The 20,331-nt window shown below is 35.3% G+C and overlaps 3 protein-coding genes across 4 annotated transcripts; all 3 read left to right on the top strand.

The window, feature by feature from the left end:
* Window positions 1-229: 229 nt before the first annotated feature.
* LOC114517342 lies at window positions 230-17,145 on the top strand. 2 transcript variants are annotated; one of them, XM_028537036.1, is made up of 5 exons: window positions 230-365; window positions 15,373-15,416; window positions 15,670-15,708; window positions 16,515-16,602; window positions 16,739-17,145. In XM_028537036.1, exons 2-5 carry the CDS (start codon window positions 15,375-15,377, stop codon window positions 17,011-17,013), a joined length of 444 nt encoding a protein of 147 aa, XP_028392837.1. In that variant the 5' UTR covers window positions 230-365; window positions 15,373-15,374; the 3' UTR covers window positions 17,014-17,145. The 2 variants fall into 2 exon arrangements, with proteins under 2 accessions (XP_028392837.1, XP_028392836.1); XM_028537035.1 differs by lacking the exon at window positions 230-365 and adding an exon at window positions 14,214-15,164.
* LOC114517344 (ATP synthase subunits region ORF 7-like) lies at window positions 614-1,714 on the top strand. The gene is made up of 4 exons (XM_028537038.1): window positions 614-631; window positions 889-927; window positions 1,168-1,255; window positions 1,392-1,714. The coding sequence occupies exons 1-4, from the start codon at window positions 629-631 to the stop codon at window positions 1,664-1,666; spliced, it is 405 nt and encodes a 134-aa protein (XP_028392839.1). The 5' UTR covers window positions 614-628; the 3' UTR covers window positions 1,667-1,714.
* LOC114517343 lies at window positions 4,000-8,526 on the top strand. Its single transcript, XM_028537037.1, has 6 exons — window positions 4,000-4,062; window positions 6,811-6,974; window positions 7,064-7,112; window positions 7,263-7,301; window positions 7,422-7,509; window positions 8,118-8,526. The coding sequence occupies exons 3-6, from the start codon at window positions 7,071-7,073 to the stop codon at window positions 8,390-8,392; spliced, it is 444 nt and encodes a 147-aa protein (XP_028392838.1). The 5' UTR covers window positions 4,000-4,062; window positions 6,811-6,974; window positions 7,064-7,070; the 3' UTR covers window positions 8,393-8,526.
* Window positions 17,146-20,331: the final 3,186 nt, after the last annotated feature.

The raw sequence follows: 20,331 nt of genomic DNA, 5'->3' as shown, positions 1-20,331 counted from the left end.
CGCCTATTTGAATATTCCATCTGTTTGAAATATTTGTGTATACATGAAACCCATCCTTGTAGCTAAATAAGTTTATATATTGCATAAGACTGTTGTGAACAATACAAGGAAACTACACATTTTGTGAAGTCCTGCTTGAAAGATTTGCTGAGCTAATGACATTTTGAGAGATTCAAGTGTTCATCAATCCGATGATATTGCATGATGGCTTTTTCCACGAAATTATGCATGCTAACTTAAATTCGAATTATTTGTGGGTGGAAGGTATAAAAGAATGTGCTTTGCAGTAAATTTCTATCAGATCTAGTTCCCTTCCTGACCTGTGCACTTCTGCTGATTTCAAGACGTAAAGAACTTCGAAATAAGTAAGTATATAGTATGTAATCTAAACTCGATTTTTTTTTTCAAAATCAATGTAATGGAAATAATATCGACGCTAGTTGGAATAGTATAGAAGTTTGCAATATCTATATATTAATTGTCATTTTCATATAGTATGTATTTAAAAAAAATAGGTTGATTACATTATATATATACTTCGTACTATACCAACAGTCCAACACTGAATTAATATATATGTTATAGATATGCAGCTGTTCCTTGTTAGGGCTTGATTGCATTGTTCTCAATGGTGAGTACAATACTGAATAGACTCCTACTTGTATACGCATTCACCTGCATTGACAGTTTAACCATTTAAAAATTAAACAGTTAAACGTTGCTATTTCATTCAGCCTATATGCATTGTTAGTATATAGTGTTGTCAATAGATATACAGCCGACCATGCTTCGAGACATATTCCTATTTTAAGATAAACTGAAAAAGTTGATAATTAGAAATTCTGAGCTGCACCCTATTTTGAATATAATATAATTCTTTTAAATCAGGCGTGTGGTGACGACTTGGTATTCAAACGGACTGCCGAGGTAGGACTTTGTTAAATTGCTCGCGAAGCTATTGCTCGCATGTGTTCCAGAAGCATGTGTATAGAGAACCATCTGATGTAGCCGTCTTATATTTCGGATATATAACTTCGCGATATTACAAACTATACCAGCGATATACTGACATGTCCACCAGCTTTAATAACAATTCAGTCCAGAAAATTGGCTATTTGTGTCAACCGTTTAAAATAGACACCATGCAATTTTTTTCATTTTGTATAGACTGACGAAAAAGTCCGTTTTGAATCGGCAGGCTTAGTAAGCAATGACGTCGGGACCCAAAAACGCGGCTCGCTTTGTATAGACACCTGTAAGTCAGCGGTTAATAAAATCTCAATTGCATGAGCTATATATTACTATAAACTAAATCCTAAAACTTTGGCCCTTGTGAGGCAAACTTAATCCTGTCCAATGGAAGATATTCTTTTTTTTTCATATTCATTTAGGTGAAAATGGAGTCGTTAAATCAAAGTATTGTACAGGTTATGCAAAGTTTTGTTTCGGTAACGGACAGCTTGTTCCTGTCAAATTCAACAGTCCATTTAAAGTACCGCCGAAGGTAACGATTGGTCTTACCCTGGTCGACACGCACAAAGATTACAATGTTCGCGTTAATGTCGTAGTAGAAAGCGTAACAACTGATGGATTCAACATAAGATTCAAGCCATGGGATCTTTCTATCACCTATCGACTTAACGTCAACTGGATGGCCTGTCCTTGAGCATGAACTGCACCGCCGACGTTAGTTAATCCACAAAAGAACTTAGTTGAGACATAATTTAGTAGCATGTGTATTTTGTGTTCATGTCCCGTGTATTTTCAGTTGTAATTCTGAACTTTTATCATCAAAAAATCTGTTCTAAAATTCGAATTGTTCTTAGGCCTCTGGGAAATGAATTGGCTTCTTGGCCACTTGATTCTTGCAAGATTTTCATGAATGTGTTTACGCGCAATTCGTACTGAGTAACTGCTGCTCCTATATAGCTTCTTTCCAATTTACTCAATATTTTTCGCTTAATCGCACCACTGTTTGGCCTCTAGGTGGCTTCTAGTCCTCTCATGCATTGTTTTATGCTTCCGCCCCTACCATTGAAATGCTAATAGTTATATAAACAGATACTGCTGCAGAACGATGCAGTTTACAACCGACCAACGAAATTTTGCATTGGAACCAAACCGAAACGTGCAGAAAGTGCAAAACGCTGTACGACGTAATTTAGACATCTGTGCCGGCGGGATACTATTACAAGCCCTTTTTAAATTTCTGGAGCAAAGGAGTAAAAGACTTTTGGCTCCAAATATGCCCCTTTTATAAACGCCCTGTATATACGGAGAGTACCACCAAACTCTGTAGTTTTCCTGCCGATTAAGTATAGCCAAGTTCTTTCCCACAATACTATATTCTGTTCAAGTTTCACTTGTAAATAAAACTTTTGCTCGGTTGGAATCCAGACGAAGCGCTGAGGTAAGACTTTAAAGAGACTTGCTTGTTCGTGTTCATAATTATAGCAACAACGTTAACCAACATCTGATAAACTTGTCAATCATATGGTTGGATAATAAATTCCTGACAATGTAATAGATAAAGTTGAAAGCTCGTTGCAATTTATTTCACAAGAATATTAATACGTTTATTAGTACTAGGGCGAAATTTACACTTCAAATCAAACTAGACCTCACTACACTATACTAGACTTGTTGTCTCCCAGTGCAGCTAGTAATTCGGTAGTTGTTTTCCAAGCCGGATTATATAGTTACTGTTTTGATTTCTGAGTAATTTATTTATTTATTTAACTATTTACTCGTTATTACAATTGAAGATAAACAATATTATTAATATACAATATTTAAATAAACAATATTAGAATATTTAAGCATTAAGAAATATACGAGGTGCTGAATAGTACATATCAATCCTGACTTTCTTAGTTTTGTTGAGTTAAAAAAAAATTGTAAATTTAGCGAAGACTTTAGACGGAGGTTGAGTTTGACAGTATTTAAACACGAACAGAACATAAGAATAACAATAAAAATATTTGAACATGAACAGTACAGACAATAATCAACATGAACGCAATAATTACAAAGTACAAACGCGAAATGTTCATGCGTCCAATGTCAGTCTGAGACGTAAGCAGTGGAGATGTATCGAATATAGTAGAATAACTGAAAGGTAGAAATGTAACCAAAAGACTGAAATTATTTAAATTCTAGTGTTGAAATGAGTGGAGACACTCGTCTTGAGCTAGAGTGAACTATAATTATTGCAATTTTGACTGGTCCTAAAAACAGCATTTTGGTCCTAAAAACAGCATTTCATTGTAACACATTTCTTAGTGACCGCGTAAGCGGTCTTGCAGTATGGCACTTTAAACAGACACTTTTCCACGTTTGTGGATTTTCGCGATCGAACACTGTCAATGTTGCTGACATATAGTAGTCAAACAGACTTGAAACTATAGAATGATATGTCTGGATTACGTAATTACTCTGGAAGGGAATTCCTTACACGCGACACTCGTACCATATAGCTGTTCTGGTGACATATAACGTCATTACATTGGGATGTTGTTTGTAACAAGGGAGATGTTATGTGACCGTAAGATTGTTTTTGAAAATAGATTGGTAACTTCTGACTGGTAACCCAATCTATTGTAATGTGTCTTAATTAATTGTCAAATTGGCCTAGTTGTAATGTGTCTTGACAAAGACTGGAAAAAAACCTTGCGTTGAAGCTGTTCAATTTACTACCAACAGCCTAAGGTTACACATTATCAACATGCTTTTCATTCAAAACATAATAACTTCATGTTATTGATTAGTCTTTTCAAAATATTCATATAAAGAGTGTGATTGTTTTGCCGAGAATGTTATGATAATGTGTAAATAACTATCCCACGCAGTGAGTGAGGGTAACTCTATTGGTCTATTTCAGCTGAAAGGGAAGTTCAGATCTGTTCTAGAACACCTTCCGACTTCCTTTCCTCCGTGTATGTAAAAAACTAGCTATTCTAATTCAAAATAAGGGGCGCATAGCTCATGACATTAAAAGTCGGAGTGACAAGTGACAAGTGACAAGACGCATGCACGGGACATATGTGGGGCTTAAATTTAATCGTGAGTCATTTCATCCATTCTGTAAATTTAACATGAATTGCCTGAAAGTATATAAACGCGATTTCTTTAGAATTTCTTCAAACCCGAATTTGCATCCAATCATTTTTGCTTGTGTGTTAGCCAATATTGCAAAATAACAATAAAGTTATAGTTAATAACAATATGGTTAATCTTAAAATAGATATATCAATACGAAGCATTAATTGAAATTCTTATCTTAAACTCGTGCAAGCGAGCAACAGTACCGGCAAAACGGCGAAAATTGTAGAAAAGGACATTTTAAACTGAAAAAAAGCTCTCGCTTCAAACTTCCTTGACTTTGTCTTTGACGACAAACAACTTAATATACAGACACGTAAAAGACGTATATTAAAATACTTAAGGAATTAAGACAGAAATATGCCATTCTTAAACCTGACAAACGCAGCGGAGCTGTATATTGATTAACTTAAATGATTACTTGCACTGTATGATGAATTTGTTCTCTGATCAAACCAAATTTACTACAATCTCTATAGATTCTATACTTTGACAGTTTGACTCAACTTTATACAACACTTCAAAGCTACTTATACCCACGTCATATAATCGTGGGGAGATATCCGAGTCTATGGATATAACGAGTATAATGAAATCTCTCGAGCATACGGTCTTCCTAAACCATAAATCATTTAACAATCAACCTCCTTTTCGACCTATAATTGACACAACAGGTACAGCCTACAGACCCATCAAACGTTAAACGTTAGTATATATATAGTCGAATATATATATATATATATATATATATATATATATATATATATATATATATATATATATATATATATATATACAGTCGTTATCAAAAAGTTTGTCCCGATCAATATAAATAGAAATATATAAATATCAACACGTGACCATTAAACATGCCTTATTTTGATCACTTATCACTTGTTTCTTTATTATTACAATATTGTTCACCTTACTATGACATTTAAGAAATTTTCACGACAGATTTCCAACGATTTCTTATAAAATTAACGTATGTAGTAAAATCACGTGACCGATATTTACGTATTTATATATATTTCCATATGACAACCTTTTTGATAACGACTGTATATATATATATATATATATATATATATATATATATATATATATATATATATATATATATATATATAGTCGTATATATATAGCTGAATTAATGGTTTGATGAATCGCACGGCGGTGCAAATTCTTTAAGGTGGTCCACTACAAAAAATAATGATTTATTCTGTTTTAAAACTGATTTCAAGGGATGCAAACTTAAATGAATCCCTAAGCGATGCTGAATATTCTTTTCCAAAAATATACCAAGAACACGAGAATTAAACAAAAAAATTTATTAATTATAGGTTTTACCCCGAGCAAACAAAAGGAGTCGATTGAAAAATTCTCATTCCCCTTACTTTCGCGCACGATAACTCAAAAAATAATAAAGCTAACTTGATAAAATTTTCATGGCTGACTTTAAAGACAATTCGGAGGAGTGTTGTACACTATTCCGTTCAGTCTAAGTAAAATAGCGATTGGATATTTAAGATAGATCGTAGAAGTTTCATATTAAGAGCCTGCAAAACGTTTAATTCTGTATACAGGTTTTATTTATTTGGAACTATAAATAAAACCAATTCCGTCGTTTTATGGAGCTAAAACCTTTTTTGTATTATCGTGTTTACAAAAATCGTCTATTTTCCATCATTGGGTGTGTCTGGGCTGGGTAACTATAGTGATTGAGGACTCCTACAAGTCTTTTTTCACTCAGAGGAACTTGGCTTGCAATATGGCATGAAAGGATTTTTATATATCTTTCAGAATTAAAGAAAAACATTTTTTGTAGTAGACCACCTTAAACCGGCAACGAGAATCGCCCAATTTAAACAACTACAATGCAATAGGTTTCTAGTTATATCCATTTCAGCGAAGTTGGGTACGATAAGTCAAAGTATTGTACAACAGGCAAAAATTTTTATTTCAGTAGCGACAGGTTGTTCACGTCAAATTAAACAGTCCATTTACAGAAATGCTGTAATTACAGCTTGATTTCACACAAAATTACACTTTATAAGTGCAGTTACAATTATAAACATTCCATTCACACTCTTCCGTAGAAGCTTTTATTTGTGCTGGTATATTTGAATAAGAGGGCAAACGTACGGAAGTCGGGCAGAAATTTGAGAAGTTCGGTCATAAATGAGGTTTATCATGTAATTATTTACCCAGGTCAAATGAGGTTTATCATCTAAATATATACAACCAAACATGCAATGGGCAAATGTTTGGTATCTGTATAGCACTTTTTTACTATAGCACTCTGAATCGACTTGTTTTCTTACCATGCAATAATTCGGGGTGTATTGTTTCCCGAGTCGGATTTTAGTAATTTCCATGCATATTCCAAAATGACGTGAAAAAATGGCGTGGATGCGTCTACATATGGACATGCCACGCTATTTATTCGCCATATTCACCCGCCTTTGCATTGACGTTCGAGTCCTCGTGCTAAATCTCTCTACACTGTATTTCATTGAAGCAAAACATTGCTTTGAAGCTGTTGATAGGTAAGAATTTGACAAGCCTATTGACAATATCAACATACTCATTATTCAAAACATTCACTTCCAATAGTAGTCTTTTTTTAAAGTATTCGGCATAAAAAAGATTTTCCGTTGTTTTGCAGCCAATGGTATAATTACCCAAGTATAGATTACTCTATTTCAGCTGAAAGGGAAGATCAGACCAAAACATGAGAAGGAAATTTAGGCAATTTCAAAAATAGATGTGGGCGTGTTGAAACTATAAAACATCAAGTCTTGGAGTGAATTTCCATCAGATTTTGCTTTCCTCAAGCAGTACGATTTCAAGAATAAATAACTTCTAAACAGGTAAGTGCAGTATGTAATCTATTTACGGGCTGGATGACTGATTTATATATACCATTTATATGCACTGATGTAACTTTACTTTACTCCAGACAAGATATGAAGCTGTTCCTGGCTAGCTTGGTTGCATTGTTCGTATTGGTAAGCTACAAGTTACACTGTTGGAGCCGAGCTCTTGCCGCTTACTTGTTCATAATAGCTACATTAAATGACGTTTAAAAGATGAAGTTAAAAAAACTTTTTCCTTCATGTGCTCTATTTCAAATTTCAATTTTAAAACTTTCAAATTAGACAGTTGCTGAAGAGTTGAAATTCAAACGGACCGGTGAGGTAGGGACTCGAAAAAAACTGTCCAATTTATGAAGTTTTCATGCCTTCTTTGTTCATAGCAAACTATAAGACTAAGCTAAATATATTAAACAGCAACCCGATGTTTGTTTCCTGATATAGACTGAAGACAAGAACCGTTTTCAATCGGCAGGCTTGGTGAGCAATGACGATGGGATCCAAAAACGCGGTTCGCTGTGTATCGACACATGTAAGTTGCTATTATAATTTCAATCGATTTGTTGTTTTGAAATAAATCTCTGATGAATTAATTGAACTAAACTAGCGATATATCAATTGTCAATTTCGCGTATAAACTGTCCTCGTCCACCTAAAAGTTAGCTAAACTATAAAGTGAAATTAAAGTGAAGTGAAATTGGAAGCCGTATGCAGCTCCATACAGCTAGTTAAATTGCAGCAGATACAATTGCATTTATCTACTCCATTTATCCAGAGTTTATTTTTCAAATTTTTTAATGAAATTCTAGGCGAGCACATAAACTGCCGTTCTAGTTGAATTGTCTTAAAAAATCACGCAGGTTCAGGTACATCCGTTTGGGCCTCCGTCTAATCATTTGTTTATGTTTTTTGGCAAGTATGGTACACCGGTCGACAACCAGCTTTGCAACTCGGCGTCAACGTCGATCGCTGACCTGATGACTGTTCTAATCATTTTTTCATCTTTTTTCCAGCTAGAATATAATTTTTACAATGCCGTGATAAATTCATAAAATTAATTATTAAAAAAATATACATGGTGTATAACACTTTTGCAATATTTGCAAAATAATTGCAATATTTTCTTTCGAATCCATTTAGGTGAGAATGGAGTCGTTAAATCAAAGTATTGCACAACTTATGCAAGGTATTGTTTCGGTCACGGGCAGGCCGTTTACATCAGATTCAGCAGTCCATTTAAAAGAACGCCAAAGGTGACGATTGGTCTCACGCTGGTCGACACTCACAAAAATCAAAATGTTCGCGTTTCTGTTAAGGCAGAAAGTGTAACAACTCATGGATTCACCATAAAATTCAAACCATGGGATTTTTCTATCACCTATCAAATTGCCGTCAACTGGATGGCCTGTCCTTGAGCATGAACTACACGCCGATGTTAGTTAATCCACGAAGGAACTTAGTTGAGACATAAATTAGTATCCTGTATGTGCGTGTTGTGTTGTTCATGTCGCGTATTTTCAGTTGTAATTTGATACTTTTATAATCAATAAACCTGTTTAGAAAATCTGTTGTGTTTCTGTTGTATAAGATCGACGTATTTGCAATCCACGTCCCACTAAAGGCAACTTTAGTTAGGCTAGATTTCCACTTGAAGAGAAATAGTTCGCTGGCGAAATATTTGCATATTTTCTTTGAAAATGGAGTCGAGCACGAGTCTTGATTCCGGTCGGGTGTTACAATAAAAGGATATGTATGACCTCGTTCCCTGTTAACTCGGCATGAAGTTCACAAACTATAGGTGCATGGGGACCCAACCAAATTTTGAACCCAACTCCTGGGGCCCGTTGTATCAAGCCTGTTTAGCTTAAACGGTGGATAAGTCAAAATTAAATAACATTCTTACATCTCTCTTGAATGAGTCAACTTGAATAGTATGCATTGAATATGTAGTTGTAAACAGTTTCTTTGTATAAAGATAAAAACATTTAGTTCGCTTGTTGAATAAATGCATGCCAAACTGGGGTTAAAATAACAATTTAAAATACCAGGTGACCTAGCTGTTGCGTTTTTCACGCTCTGTTTTTTTATTTGTGATGTTATAAAAGATTCAAAAGGAAAAATACACAATATTTCCTAAAAGTACCCGTTTGAAACTAAAGCTTTATTTCGGCCGTGGGTAAGCATAGTAATTAGTGAATGAAAGAGTCTATAGGAAATGAGTTAGGGTCAACCACCACGGAGGGAGGGATCTGCGTTAAAATTATATATTCTTTTCAAAAGTTCTTTGTCTCTCTCTTTCTTGATTAATTACTATCCCCTTATGAAGACAGTCATATGCAATAAGTTGTGGAAACACTGCTTATAAGCCATGAGCATACAAGAAGTTCGCATGGATTAATACGAAGAAACTTTAAAGTATAAATGCCTTTCGGTTTATTTCAATGAATATTTTATAGTGTCTAGGGGATCATTTTCATCTCACACGGCTTCAGACTATTTCGTAGAGGACTTAAATAATCACCTGCCATATTTCCATCTGGTTTAACATATTTAATAGTGGGAAAAGAGAAATTAGTTAAAAACATGTTAAGAGATTTCTATTCATAACATAAAATCATAGATAAAATAATATTCCTTTGCTTACAGGTTTAATAACATCTCATGATGAATTCAACGCTTCATTTCAAGAATTTAAACTTGAAAGTAAATTGATTCCTTACGTGTTATTTAGCGGATACTGTAATCAACCTATAACATTGGTGTATCTGTAAAAACCGGTGTATCTGTGAAAACCTGGATCTAATTCATGTAATAGAATTGTATATAGCATAATTCATTTAGACGTTTACATGTTGAAACATTTTGCTGCCATGGAGGCGCTTCATTTGACAAACCTCACCCCAAACACTCAAGCATGCTCGTTTTTTCTTCGCTGACCTCTATATAATAGAGTGCAACGTTATATGTTTTTCTACTAAAGGGCTTTTGTATGAGGCTGGTCTTGCCCTCATCGACAAGCACAAAGATCAAAATATCCACGTTCATGTCGCAGCAAAGGGCGTAATAACCTACGTGTTAGCAATAATAACTTAATAACGTAATAACCTAAATTTCTATCACCTATCAGCTTACCGTTTACTGGATGGCCTACCCTTAGCTATATACGTTGATCGAAGGAACATAATTAAACAATCTGAGAGTGAATTTTCGTGTTAAGGACGTGTAATTTCAATCGTCATATAGAACATAAATAAAGAGTGTATATAAGATGGTTGAACATGACTGAACTGAACGCCGACGTTATATAGTTACTCCGCGAAACAACTCAGTTGAAACATGAATTAGTAACATGTGCATTTTCTGTTTTCGAGACTTTTATCATCAATGGGGGGCTGTTTACATGAGCCCAGTTACCCGAGATTCAACGAACCGTGAGAGGACTTTGAGGTATTAAAATATTAAAGTCTTTTAGAAACCAAACAAGCACATGCTATTGTTGTGGTGATTATACGACTGCCAGGATCATGTTATCTGCTCATTTCAATACCTCAAAATCATCTGACGCTTCGTTGAATCTTTAGTAACCGCGGGGTCATGTAAACAGCCCCAGAATCTGTTCAGAAAATCTGTTGCGAATCCCCTGTAAAAAAGTCATTTGTCGTCTTTGTCTGCGCTCGCTCGCATTACGATAAGAGACGTATTATACACATCATCGCCTGTTAATAGACCCTACCCCTTTTATATAGCTTATAAGCGCGCAATGCGCGACGGTAGGATCAAGGTCTGTTTCCTTCAGTGTGCGCCGTGCTTTAGCCCATTCCCCTGACTTTATTCTTCTGGCAAATAACATTGATATTTCCTATTCTGAAAGCATTTTTGATCAAATGATAGCCATTTATTCGACTGCAGGTTAGTGCAGGTAAGTTTTATATAATTGTAAAGGATCGACATATGTTGTATATAGCTGGTTAGTTTGCGATTTGGTAGTCAGCTATTTTTCGATTAATTTTATTTAGCACATGAATGCGTATGAATGTGGTCGTGTAAGTTTCGTTCATATTACTCACCTGATTGCTAAAAATGCAACCAAGCAAGCGAGGAACAGCTTCATGATCTATAATCTGGTATGATAAAAGTTACATGTGATTGAAGCATTTCAGAATTACATGCAGTTGGTACATATAAGTAAGCTATATTAACACTTTGTGTTATATTAACAGGCATTTTCCAACAATTTTTTTAATACTCTTACCTGTTGTTTGGAAGTTCTTTAGTCTTGAAATCAGTACAGAGTGCAAACTCAAAACAAAATTTTAAAGAAAAATATCCCGAACACACGATCTTTTATAGCACCATTCAAAAGGTATACACATGCATAACTAGTCTTGTTTTCTGGGGCCGGTTGTAAAAAACGATTGGATTGTTAGATGAGAAATAAACGACTCTCATTGGCCAATTCCGTCCCTAACAAAAACTTGGTATTTCCGGCCTTAATTCCTTTGTTTAAGATAAAGAAAACAATGGCTAATTCAATTACATTTGGCTAATTCATTCAGAAATCTAGCTACCAATCCTGTTTGGTTTGTTGTTTAATGGTTTGTTGTTTAATGCAAAGAGCCTGAAGAGGAATGAATTTGTTTTGTCCACATACAGGGTGTCTCAAAAAAAACGAAAACCTTTGAAATCACGCACAACAATTGATGTAATTATTAGAGTTTGAATGCCTATAAGCACTCTGTTGGTGTGTAAATGTTTGCTATAAGCATTTTTATGCATGCATATGATGCAGTAAAATTTGCTTGTACGCAAAAATGATATTTATTAACAATATTTACAATTTACAAATATGGATAACAATATTTAAATGTGTATCTCAAGCATGCACCCTGACCTTCGACATTTTCCCTTTCCCTAGCAACACAAAGCATTTATTTTTTAAAGCTGTCCCCTAGCTGTTAGATGATAAAGATGTATATATGGCATCGTGTGTTCTCACAATTTTGGCTTCCATACTATATGCATGCAGTAATGGAATTGCACAGTACGTATAAGGTTAAGATTCACTTGTTACTTGACCCTGTGGTTGCTGTCGACCGATAGAACCGGAGACGACCGCAATAAAATATCAAATTACTGTAGTTCTGGGGCTGGTTGCATAAAAGCCGAATAGCGCTATCCACCGGATAGTGGTTTTTCAAACCCCCCGTTGTTTGATATAACTTTGATTATATCTTAGTATTCCTAAGTCGAGGATCCTCTTTAATAATTGTTGGCACAAAGCCGAAATTTAATCGCTTTTCGAGCATGTTTAAAACGGTTGAAAAAATCACTATCCGGTGGATAACGCTATCCGGCTTACATACAACGAAATACTTATCATGGAGGGTAAAAAGTAATATACAGTACTGTCCAGAAATCAATAACCTAACAGGATAAATTGCTAACGACTCCTGGCCGGGACGGCTGTATGAAAGCCGGGTAACGCTATATTCACAGCCGTTTAATCGGTCCCGTGTGAACTTATATCAGGCAGTTATGATGGATCTTCTTCGATTGCTTTCCTTTGATCATGAAATGTGTTGAGTCGAGCTAGCTCATCTAATGGCATGCATCGTATATTCTAGTTCTTGTATATTCTTTTGTCTATAATTAATTATTATTATATGCCGCGACTTATAAAATATCAACTTCCTTATAGTAAATATCAATTTCCTTTCGAGTATGTGTGCATGGATCCCGAGGAGCTGACTTCCCCGATTATTTTTTTTATTGCCTTTCATCATTGTGACCCTGCGAGTTTCAGGCATTTAGTTTTCCTTCGGATCAATTATAATTATAGGTAGATTTTTATAACGTACACGTTAATGATAAGGTCAATAAACTTGCTGTTTTTTAAGAAATCCCCTGCATGCATAAATAAGAGTCATTGAGTTGCTATTATCTTAATTAGTTATATTAACTTCCTTTCGACTATGGAGAACTGATTCTATATATTGTTATAGGCTGTTGCCATTATAGTCACTGCTGTTCAAAGTTACGATAGACAAGAGTATTCTTGACTATATAGGCTTTGCAGTGCAGTTCTAAACTGCAGCAGACAACTACTACTCAATTAAAGAAGAATGCATCTTCGCTGCTCTTTAGGAAATTTGGAACAGGACTTCAACGTGATCATTGGTCATAAATAATTTTATGCTAGAAAAAAACACACCAAATTTTCAACATATTCCAACCCTTTGCATCTATTCAATCGTAGATTTTATCAGTATCATTTAACTTGCTTTAAACAAAACGTGCGCGATGTTACCCGCAAAAAACGCGACAGTGCATGGAAGGAGCCCTAAGTTCCATTAAGCATTAACATTATGTCTGCCAAACACAACTGTCCGCTAAAGTCCTTGTCGGTATATGTCCCTTTATATGATTTTACACTTGAACGAAAGGAAATTAGTATATCCGAAAAAGGCTCATATGTAAAAACATACTTGGGTTCTCATTAAGGCCTTGCAAGGCTTCGTTTGTGATTAGCCACCACCAGAGACTTTATACTACTGACATTTATCTTATCTGAGAATTCTTGAATTTTTTATCACGAAGGCCTTGCTTTATTATGAATGTGAGTCCTAAAGTTGTCGTTTTTTGTAATAGATTTTTATAACGTGCGTGTGAGTAAGGTCAATGCAACCTTGTTATTTATCAAAAAAGCCCCTACACGAATAAGAAAGTTTGATTTGTTATTGTCTTCATGCAGGGGCCGCGGAAAATCGTTAAGTGGAGGCAAATATATTATTAGCGTTTTTCACTTAGCGTTTGGCACGCCAAAGTCTAAATCCTTATATATTATGTCATATTTGAAGAAGCTAGGTGAAAAAATCGAAAGAACTCAGTTTTTCGTATATTCTAGTTCTTGTATATTCCTTGGTTTATTAATTATTATTACATGCCACGATTTTTAAAGAGAACTGATTCTATATATTATTATAGGCTGTTGCCACTGCTGCCCAACGAGGATAGACAAAAGTATTTTCGACTAAGGACTTTGCAGTACAGTTCTGAACCACATTAGACGACAACTCAATTGAAGAAGATTGCATCTTCGCTTCTCCTTAGCAATCATGGACTTTAACGTGATCATTGGTCAAACAGACTCCAACCCTATGCATTTAATCAAACGTTGAATTTATATAATAAGTATCATTTAATGAATTTAAATTAACTTTTACGTGCGTGCATGACTGCATGTTACCCGTTAAGCAGCCCTGAAGGCTAGTTTCCACCAGGAAAAATCAGGAAAAATCTCCTTTGGATCGGAACGGACATAAAAAATTCCTTTCTCGGTGAGTTCTTAGGCGGCGTTTATACAAAGGGAACTTTCCTGTCCTGTCCGATCCAAAGGAGAATTTTCCTGAGTGGAAACTAGCCTTAAGTAAGTACCATGTCTGCCAGACACACATGTGCGCTAAATGTCTTGCACTTTCATTCATATAAAGGAATTACTACTGACCTGATTTGAAAGCCGGCTTAATCCTATCTTAAAAGCCAGCATTTGGTCAACCGTTTTTGACCAACTCTAACCTTGTTTTGTTACAGATAACCCCCCACCCTCTTTCAATGTCGCATTTTCTGGTGGAAAAAATGTCGGTAAACAAATCCAAGGCAATGGCTTGTCCGTGGAAGATGAATTTCAACATACAATATTGAAAAGGGGGGAAGGCGGGAATCTCGCCTTTTCAGGCTAAGCGGTCCAATAATTATGTCACATATTGCAACTATATTATATGTATATATAATTATGCTGATATATTACTGTCCAGTTCTTTTCACTCTTTTCTCTTATATTCGCCTATTTGAATATTCCATCTGTTTGTTAATTGTGTATACATGAAACCCATCCTTGTAGCTAAATAAGTTTATTGCATAAGACTGTTGTGATCAATACAAGGAAACTACACATTTTGTGAAGTCCTGCTTAAAAGATTTGCTGAGCTAATGATTGAGAGATTCAAGTGTTCATCAATCCGATGATATTGATGGCTTTTTCCACGAAATTATGCATACTAACTTTTGAATTATTTGTGGGTGGAAGGTATAAAAGAATGTGCTTTGGAGTGAATTTCTATCAGATCGAGTTCCCTTCCTGACCTGTGCGCTTCTGCTGATTTCAAGACGTAAAGAACTTCGAAATAAGTAAGTATATAGTATGTAATCTAAACTCGAATTTTTTTTTCAAAATCCATGTAATGGAAATAATATCGACGCTAGTTGGAATAGTATGGAAGTTGGCAATATCTATATTAATTGTCATTTTCATATAGTATGTATTTAAAAAAAATAGGTTGATTACATTATATATATACTTCGTACTACCAACACTGAATTAATATATATATTATAGATATGCAGCTGTTCCTAGTTGGCTTGATTGCATTGTTCTCATTGGTGAGTACAATAATAGACTCCTACTTGTATACGCATTCACCTGCATTGACAGTTTAACCATTTAAAAATTAAACAGTTAAACGTTGCTATTTCATTCAGCCTATATGCATTGTTGGTATATAGTGTTGTCAATAGATATACAGCCGACCATGCTTCGAAACATATTCCTATTTTAAGATAAACTGAAAAAGTTGATAATTAGAAATTCTGAGCTTCACCCTATTTTGAATATAATATAATTCTTTTAAATCAGGCGTGTGGTGACGACTTGGTATTCAAACGGACTGCCGAGGTAGGACTTTGTTAATTTGCTCGCGAAGCTATTGCTCGCATGTGTTCCAGAAGCATGTGTATAGAGAACCATCTGATATAGCCGTCTTATATTTCGGATAAATAACTTCGCGATATTACAAACTATACCAGCGATATACTGACATGTCCACCAGCTTTAATAACAATTCAGTCCAGAAAATTGGCTATTTGTGTCAACCGTTTAAAGATGAGGTAAAGTCCGTTCTGCGCATATATTCCGCGCATCAACACATTCCATCAGTGGGGGAGCAACTTTTGGAATGTTAATGATATGCGATATTAGCGCGTTGTATTACAAACGGCAGTTCGGGAGCAAAATTATTTTATTTTATATCGCAAGGCGAAGAGGCTCGAATTGCGAGTGACGAAGATAACTTATCTTATCATAAGGCTGCTAGAAAAAGGCAATATTATGCTGAAAGGAATGCTCCAAGAATTTATTTGTTGAATGAGGACCGTACGAGATGGCGGGGCTATTTGTCGTCGCTACAGCCTACAGACGCTACCTAAAGTTTTAAATAACGGCCGGTCTATTTACAAGCTTCGCTTTATATTTTCTTCTAAATGTAATAATATTTTTTTCAAAATATAATATAAAAAAATCATATTCATCATAGATCACAGCAGGTCGAGCGAGAAGAAAATAAGAAAATATAACGACTCATACGTCATGTAAAAATTATATAACCAACATAAACAAACATTGTTATGCGCAGAATATATGCGCAGAACGGACTTTACATCATCTTTAAAATAGACACCATGCAATTTTGTCATTTTGTATAGACTGACGAAAAAGTCCGTTTTGAATCGGCAGGCTTAGTAAGCAATGACGTCGGGATCCAAAAACGCGGCTCGCTTTGTATAGACACCTGTAAGTCAGTGGTTAATAAAATCTTAATTGCATGAGCTATATATTATTATAAACTAAATCCTAAAACTTTGGCCCTTGTAAGGCGAACTTAATCCTGTCAAATGCAAGATATTCTTTTTTTTTCATATTCATTTAGGTGAAAATGGAGTCGTTAAATCAAAGTATTGTACAGGTTATGCAAAGTTTTGTTTCGGTAACGGACAGGTTGTTCCTGTCAAATTCAACAGTCCATTTAAAGTACCGCCGAAGGTAACGATTGGTCTTACCCTGGTCGACACGCACAAAGATTACAATGTTCGCGTTAATGTCGTAGTAGAAAGCGTAACAACTGCTGGATTCAACATAAGATTCAAGCCATGGGATCTTTCTATCACCTATCGACTTAACGTCAACTGGATGGCCTGTCCTTGAGCATGAACTGCACCGCCGACGTTGGTTAATCCACAAAAGAACTTAGTTAACACATAATTTAGTAGCATGTGTATTTTGTGTTCATGTCCCGTGTATTTTCAGTTGTAATTCTGAACTTTTATCCTCAATAAATCTGTTCTAAAATTCAAATTGTTCTTAGGCCTCTCGGAAATGAATTGGCCTCTTGGCCACTTGATTCATAAGTGTGTTTATACGCGCGTTTCCTATTTATTTATTCAATATTTTTCGCTTCGCACCACTGTTTGGCCTCTAGGTGGCTTCCACCCCTATCATTGAACTGATAATAGTTATATGAGCTAAACGGATACTGCTGCAGCCTGCAGAACGGTGCAGTTTACAACCGACCAACGAAATTTTGCATTGGACCCAAACTGAAACATGCAGAAAGTGCAAAACGCTTTACGAAGTAATTTAGACATCTGTGCTGGCGGAATACTATTACAAGCCCTTTTTAAATTTCTGGAGCAAAGGAGTAAAAGACTTTTGGCTCCAAATATGCCCCTTTTATAAACGCCCTGTATATACGGAGAGTACCACTTACCTCTTCACCAAACTCTGTAGTTTTCCTGCCGATTGAGTATAGCTAAGTTCTTTCCCACAATACTATATTCTGTTCAAGTTTCAATTGTAAATAAAACTTTTGCTCGGTTGGAATTCAGACGAATCGCTGAGGTAAGACTTCCAAGAGACTTCAGTGCTTGTCAGTCGTGTTCATAATTATAGCAACAACCGATAAACTTGTCAATCATGGTTGGAGATAAATTCCTGACAATGTAATAGATAATGTTGAAAGCTCTTTGCAATTTATTTCACAAGAATATAAATACGTTTATTACACTTCAAATCACACTAGACCTCACTACACTATACTAGATTTGTTGTCTGCCAATGCAGTAATTCGGGGCATTGTTTTCCAAGCCAGATTATAGTTACTTTGTTTTTATATTGAAAATTCACAGTGAAATGACTCTCGACAGTTGATTTCTGAGTATTTATTTATTTCACTATTTAGTCCGTATTACAATTGAAGATAAACAAGAAAACGACCCAGGAACACAGCCTGAGCAATTACGTTAGTTACCAGGGGCCGGTTGTATCAAGCCCGTTTAGCTTAAACGGTGGTTAATTTCAAAATAGAAAGCAAGTCTATCGTTTTATTCAACAAGCAAACTAAATGTTTTCAACCTTAATACAAAGATACTACATATTCAGTGCATAATATTCAAGTTGACTCATTCAAGAGAGATGTAAGAGTGTTATTTAATTTTGACTTATCCACCGTTTAAGCTAAACGGGCTTGATACAACCGGCCCCTGACATTGGGGATGTTGTATCACTTGTATGTAACAAGGGAGCTGTTATGTGACTGTAAGATTGTGTTTGAAGATGGACTGGTAACCTGCTCGGGAAGGATGGGGACTTTAATGTAGCCGTGTGAGCTTTTAAACAGAAAAGAATGTCAGGATATTTCCAAGGAGGCAAGTCTAGTTCTGTATGATGTGTCTGTGTCGAAGTTAAAGTTAATTGTGACCTTCGCTGCTCTGCGTCTTATTCGTTCGAGCTTCTTGCACAAAGTGATAGTCTGTGGGCTCCAAACTTGCGATGCATATGCACGATGAGATCTGACCAAATCTATTGTAACGTGTCTTAATTAATTGTGAAAATAGGCCTAATTGTAATGTGTCTTGACAATGACTGGAAAAAAAATTGCGTTGAAGCTGTTCAATTTATTACCAACAGCCCAAAGTTACACATTAGCAACATGCTTATCATTCAAAACATAATAACTTCATATTATTGATTAGTCTTTTCAAAATATTCATATAAAGAGTGTGATTGTTTTGCCGACAATGTTATGATAATATGTAAATAACTATCCTACGCAGTGAGGGTCACTCTATTAGTCTATTTCAGCTGAGAGGGAAGATCAGATCTGTTCTAGAACATCTTCCGACTTCCGTTCTTCCATATGTATATGTAAACAACTATTCTAATTCAAAATAAGAGGCGTATGATGACATTAAAAGTCGGAGTGACATGTGACAAGACGCATGCACGGAACATATGTGGGGCTTAAATTCAATCGTGAGTCATTTCATCCATTCCGTAATTCTAACATACATTCCCTGAAAGTATAAACGCGCTTGCTTTAGAATTTCTTCAAACTCAAAATGGAATCCAATCCTTGTCGCTTCTGTGTTACCCATTTGCAAAATTAACAGTAAAGTTATAGTTAATAACATTATTCTTAAAATAGATGTCAATACGAAGCATTGCAATGTTCATCCTAAACTCATCCAAGTGAGCAACAGTACAAAACGGCGAAAATTTTGGGAAAGGACATTTTAAACTGAGGAAAAAAGCTCTCACTTCAAACTTCCTTGACTTTGACGACAAACAACTTAATACATGCAGACACATACCAGACGTATTAAAATACTTAAAAAATTAAGACAGAAATATGCTATTCTTAAACTGACAAAGGCAGCGTTTAAATACTGGAGAAGTTTTATTGATTCTAGTTCAGCTCCGAGGCAAAAATGTTTAGAACAAAATAAAACCAATTCCATCGTTCTATTCCGTCGAGCTAAAACCTACTTTGAGAAGCTCGGTCATAAATGACGTTTATCATCTAATTATTTACAACAAAATATGCAAATAATGGGCAAATATTTGGTATCTATGTTATAGCACTTTTTTACTATAGCACTTCACCTCAAAATCTGTGTCACGACGCTAGATTTGTTGTCTTACCATGCAATAATTCGGGGTATTGTTTCCAAAGCCGGATTCAGTTAGTAATTTTCCATATTCCGAAATGACTTTCCACAGTTGATTTATAAGTAAAAGGCAGATTTAGCCCAAGAGGTGGACGTCAATGAGGACGTGAAAATGGCAGATAAATGGCGTGATGCGTCTATATATGACATGCCACGCTATTTATTCGCCACATTCACCCGCCTTGCCACGAGTCCTCGTGCTAAATCTCTCTACACTGTATTGCATTGAAGTAAAACATTGCGTTGAAGCTGCTGATAGGTAAGAATTTCACAAGCCTATTGACAATATCAACATACTCATTATCAACATACACATACTCATAGACATTAACTTCCTATAGCAGTCTTTTCAAAAGTACTAGGCATGCATAAAAAAGAGTTTGATTGTTTTGCAGGCAATAGTATAATTACCCAAGTATGGATTACTTTATTTCAGCTGAAAGGGAAGGTCAGATCAAAACATGAGAAAAAAATTTAAGCAATTTCAAAAATATATGTGGGCGTGTTGAAACTATAA

Source organism: Dendronephthya gigantea, unplaced genomic scaffold (assembly GCF_004324835.1).
Source record: "Dendronephthya gigantea isolate DGI-Jeju-01 unplaced genomic scaffold, DenGig_1.0 000007F, whole genome shotgun sequence".
In the NCBI taxonomy this organism is placed as follows: domain Eukaryota; kingdom Metazoa; phylum Cnidaria; class Anthozoa; order Malacalcyonacea; family Nephtheidae; genus Dendronephthya; species Dendronephthya gigantea.
Note: the sequence above shows the minus strand (reverse complement) of the source record. Positions and strands in the feature narration are given on the sequence as shown.

Coding starts and splice junctions, on each gene's coding strand:
- LOC114517344 (XM_028537038.1), top strand. Junction 928..1,167: donor TATTCAAACGGACTGCCGAG/GTAGGACTTTGT, acceptor CATTTTGTATAG/ACTGACGAAAAAGTCCGTTT. Junction 1,256..1,391: donor CTCGCTTTGTATAGACACCT/GTAAGTCAGCGG, acceptor ATATTCATTTAG/GTGAAAATGGAGTCGTTAAA.
- LOC114517343 (XM_028537037.1), top strand. CDS start 7,071: ATGAAGCTGTTCCTGGCTAGCTTGGTTGCATTGTTCGTATTG. Junction 7,302..7,421: donor AATTCAAACGGACCGGTGAG/GTAGGGACTCGA, acceptor TTCCTGATATAG/ACTGAAGACAAGAACCGTTT. Junction 7,510..8,117: donor TTCGCTGTGTATCGACACAT/GTAAGTTGCTAT, acceptor GAATCCATTTAG/GTGAGAATGGAGTCGTTAAA.
- LOC114517342 (XM_028537036.1), top strand. CDS start 15,375: ATGCAGCTGTTCCTAGTTGGCTTGATTGCATTGTTCTCATTG. Junction 15,709..16,514: donor TATTCAAACGGACTGCCGAG/GTAGGACTTTGT, acceptor CATTTTGTATAG/ACTGACGAAAAAGTCCGTTT. Junction 16,603..16,738: donor CTCGCTTTGTATAGACACCT/GTAAGTCAGTGG, acceptor ATATTCATTTAG/GTGAAAATGGAGTCGTTAAA.